Source organism: Salvia miltiorrhiza, chromosome 1, assembly GCF_028751815.1.
Source record: "Salvia miltiorrhiza cultivar Shanhuang (shh) chromosome 1, IMPLAD_Smil_shh, whole genome shotgun sequence".
Classification (NCBI taxonomy): Eukaryota; Viridiplantae; Streptophyta; class Magnoliopsida; order Lamiales; family Lamiaceae; genus Salvia; species Salvia miltiorrhiza.
Window position 1 is genome coordinate 43,024,490 of NC_080387.1, and position 4,150 is coordinate 43,028,639.

The 4,150-nt window shown below is 39.5% G+C and overlaps 1 protein-coding gene across 1 annotated transcript; it reads left to right on the forward strand.

Moving 5' to 3' along the window:
• Window positions 1–1,437: 1,437 nt before the first annotated feature.
• On the forward strand, window positions 1,438–2,948 carry LOC131026005 (AT-hook motif nuclear-localized protein 26-like). The gene has a single exon (XM_057955787.1). The coding sequence runs from the start codon at window positions 1,892–1,894 to the stop codon at window positions 2,729–2,731; it is 840 nt and encodes a 279-aa protein (XP_057811770.1). The 5' UTR covers window positions 1,438–1,891; the 3' UTR covers window positions 2,732–2,948.
• Window positions 2,949–4,150: the final 1,202 nt, after the last annotated feature.

Consider the following 4,150-nt stretch of genomic DNA (forward strand, 5'->3'; position numbering starts at 1 on the left):
CGGAATTTAGATTATGTTGCCGTGTATAATTAAGTTTAGCCACAAATTTATTACGAGCTAAATTCTGAAACATTATAATGTTCTTCTATTCTTAAACTAAGATTTCTCATTAATTAATTTGGTTAAAAATTGGAATTTTGGCCGTAATTTATATATTTACATTAACTTAGCTTTAATATAAAACTCAATTACGACAATATTGATTTTTTGTGAGTATACAAACCTTTATTCATAATGAACATTCCATAGTCATTTCTAATATAATAAAGTTATGTATCCCAGTTAATATAGTTGAATAAGTTATAAGTGATGTGTGTGTATATATAAATATATGTTACATAAAATTAACATGGAAAAAAGTGCAGATTGACCCCCGAAGTAGTAGCCCCTATAGAGTATAACCCCTCTTACTCACTGTGTGCGCAACTAAACCCCTGAACTCCGAGAAAAGGGTACAAATTTCCCCCTCTGACCTAACGCCGTTAAGTGTCCGTTAACGTTTGGGTTTAATTGCACCCTCTACTTCAGGGGTGGATCTGCATCTTAATTTTTTTTATTTTTTATTTTTATAATTTCAGCAACCCACCTCCGACATCAACTTAACCGCCCCCGTACTCATCGATTCTGACTTGCACATTGTCAGCTCGCACGCGCCCAATCTCTTGGTTGTCGACTGCCCACCGCTTACATGCAGCAACGCCACCAGCTTCTTCACCGCCCCGCACAACAGCATCTCATCCAACACTTTATTGTATTGCTATGTGGCAGAGCAGTGTTCAAAAATGAAAAATACACACTTCGTGTGACATACCAAAATGACAAATAATGTACACTTTTATGGGACAGGTGAAGTGTATAATATTATATATAATTTTTTATCTTGAGTTTTTAATAATAGTAATAGTTAGTGATGTAATATTCATACAAAAAAATTATTTTCCAAATATTGGCAAATGAATTTGCACAAAAAATAGAGAATATTTTCCTACATTTTCATGGTGCAGACCACTCATATATACTAGTTTCTCTATTCATGCATCAATACAATTAGTGTAAATTATCTAGTCGTCAATGAATACTTACAAATATTTTATTAAAATATGCGAGTGATCCGCAACGTACGAACTTCAGCTCAAAAAATTTTGTAAAAAAGATATGCCTTTCTTCTTCTTTTGTGTACTATATTTGTTTTACTTTACAATATATGTTAGTATTATATATTACCCTCAGATGTATACCTAGCGATGAATGTTAAACATCAAATGCTAGTGATAAAACATGTAGGAAACCTTAACGACCAATGAGCTTCGAGCAAAGCACTGCAAGGTTCGAAGCAAATACATAGACAAAGGAAAAGGTCACTTTCCTTTTATTTATTTTTTCTTTCACTAGTTGATTTGAAACATACGGACAGCCGAAGTTGATTTTCGGATTGAACATAAATAATTTCATTATTTTAATTAATCATACAATTTTATGATGCAGCAGCTCTTATTATTACACTTGATATGTGCGTGCGTGCGTGCGCCTGTGTGTGAGAGAGAAGACAGAGGGGAGAGAGAGAGAGAAGAAGTAGTCTTGTTTTCCGAAATCAAACCCTAATCCAAAGTCTTTGAGATCCAAGAAGACAACCCCCAGCTCATATATCCTCCTCAGATCAGACACTACCACATATAGCATAGATCTCAGCTCAACGCCGCCGCCGAAGATTCTAGAAGCTCCACAAAAATGGTGGCGATTCATCTCTGAATTTGGTACCATGGTGAAAGCGTAGCTCAATTCTTTAAACAACCCTAAAAAGGAAACCCCACAAATTTAGCTCAATCCTCTTTAGATTCTTGATTACTTTCCCTTTTCTTGAGCTTCAAATTCCAGATTTAGTAAAAAAAAGATGGATAATCACTCACTGCCGCCGCCGTTCCACACAAGGGATCACTTCAACCTGCAGCACCAATTCCACCAGCAGAATTCCGAAGACGAGCAGAGCGACTCCCCCGGCGGCCTAAACATGGGGCTGAAGCGCGCCCTCGACGACGGCAAGAGCGACTCCGCCGGCAAAGACGGCGGCAGCGGCTCCGCGGCCGAGGGCGACATGTCGGCCAGCCGGCGCCCGCGGGGCCGCCCCGCCGGATCCAAGAACAAGTCGAAGCCGCCGATCATCATCTCCCGCGACAGCGCCAACGCGCTCCGGACCCACGTGATGGAGGTGGCCGACGGCGGGGACATCATGGACGCCGTCGCCAGCTTCGCCCGCAGCCGGCAGCGCGGCGTCTGCATCATGAGCGGCACCGGCAGCGTCACCAACGTGACCCTGCGGCAGCCGGCGTCGCCCGGGGCCGTGGTGACGCTGCACGGCCGCTTCGAGATCCTGTCGCTGGCGGGGTCGTTCCTGCCCCCGCCCGCCCCGCCCACGGCCACGGGGCTCACCGTGTACCTGGCGGGCGGGCAGGGGCAGGTGGTCGGGGGCAGCGTGGCCGGGCAGCTGCTGGCGTCGGGGCCGGTCATAATCATGGCGGCGTCGTTTAGCAATGCGGCGTATGAGAGGCTGCCGCTGGAGAATGAGGAGAATGGAATCGGAGGTCAGGGGAATTCGCTGGGGTCGCCGCCGCAGCAGGCGCCGCCGCAGATGATGGCGGACCCGTCGTTGTTTCAAGGGATGCCGCCCAATCTGCTCAACTCAGTTCAGATGCCAAATGACGAGTTTTGGGCCACTGGAAGGCCGCCGTTCTAGCTCCGGCCGGATTATTATTAACATAATTTGAGGTAGCTATTTTTCTTGTATTTTATTTATCATTTTAGATTCTTGATAATTTAATCCAGATCCTTTTGTTGAGTATAATTTTAGATGAAAAATTGTGGCTTCCCCACCTTTTTATGCCTGAGTAAATTATTGGGGAATTCATTCTTTTTTCCTTTTCACTATTATACCAATTTTTATTATTATTGCATTTCGCTTAGGATTTGTTTTAATTTTGCCTGTAATTTGATCGGTTTGATGATGATGATGCTAATGATTATGTTATGATTTCTATTAGAGATAGTCATAGATTTTGTTTCTCTTACTTGATGAGCTCATGTTATTGAACAATGAACATTGTTATGTGGCGAACAATTTCAAATCAAATGCTAAGTTTGCATAAAGCTAGACCCAAAATATTTCTATCATTTGTAGCAAAATAGTGCTCATGTATGTTCTATATTCTACTGTTTTTATTATTAGGGTTGAGTTCCTGCACAAACTCATGATTTAATAATATACCTTATAATTAATTAATTGTGCTTCCTTTGAAATTTGAATCCAAAATTAAAAAAGTGCAGATAGGTTTGTAGATTAAGTGCAAGAGGTTTGTAGTTTGTATGTTAAGAGAGATTTTTATTTGATCCAATCCCTTACTTTCGTATCAATATTGTTGTATAAGTAGCTTGCATTATAAGATATGAGAAATTAGAATATATTGAAATTTGAAAGGTTGGGATCTAATATTTGGTTAAACGTTTGAACTGAATTAGCATACAAACTTGATACTATATATTCTGTGAATTGAAGCGAATGATCGGAGATGTGATTTGTTAAGCATATAATGGATCTTAGAATTCAAAATATGTCGAGATTCTCCAGTTTTAGAGGTAATGATAATGTCACTTACCTCAAATCTGGTTAATTATATATTCATAGTAATCCGTGAGATTACTGTATCCCCCTGAACTAACACATGCTTACAATGAAGAAAGGGTTCATTAAAGCAATTGAATCTTTCAAAATATTTCACGAGATGCAAAGTGGTAGGGTCCTCGTAGCTAATTTCCATGCTGATTAATTTCACCACAGTTTTTGGGGATGTACATATTATTACTGGAGATTGGGAGTTAAAATTTGTATATGGTTAATGTTTAAATTTATCACTTTCAATAAGATATGAGGCTTGAAATATTTGGAATTAATATTGACGAGGTGGTGTTTAAGAAATTGTATATCAAATTTATTTCTTAATTATAAGCACTTCTTGCTTTAATTTGAGAAATTGAATTTGTATTAATTCCATGGTCTTGATTTGTTATGATAGTGTTTGTCTTCTAACTTTTTGGATTGCACCTTCCATGCGGTTTTTGAATAAATTAAAAATTATATATATAGTTAAATTGGTATAAT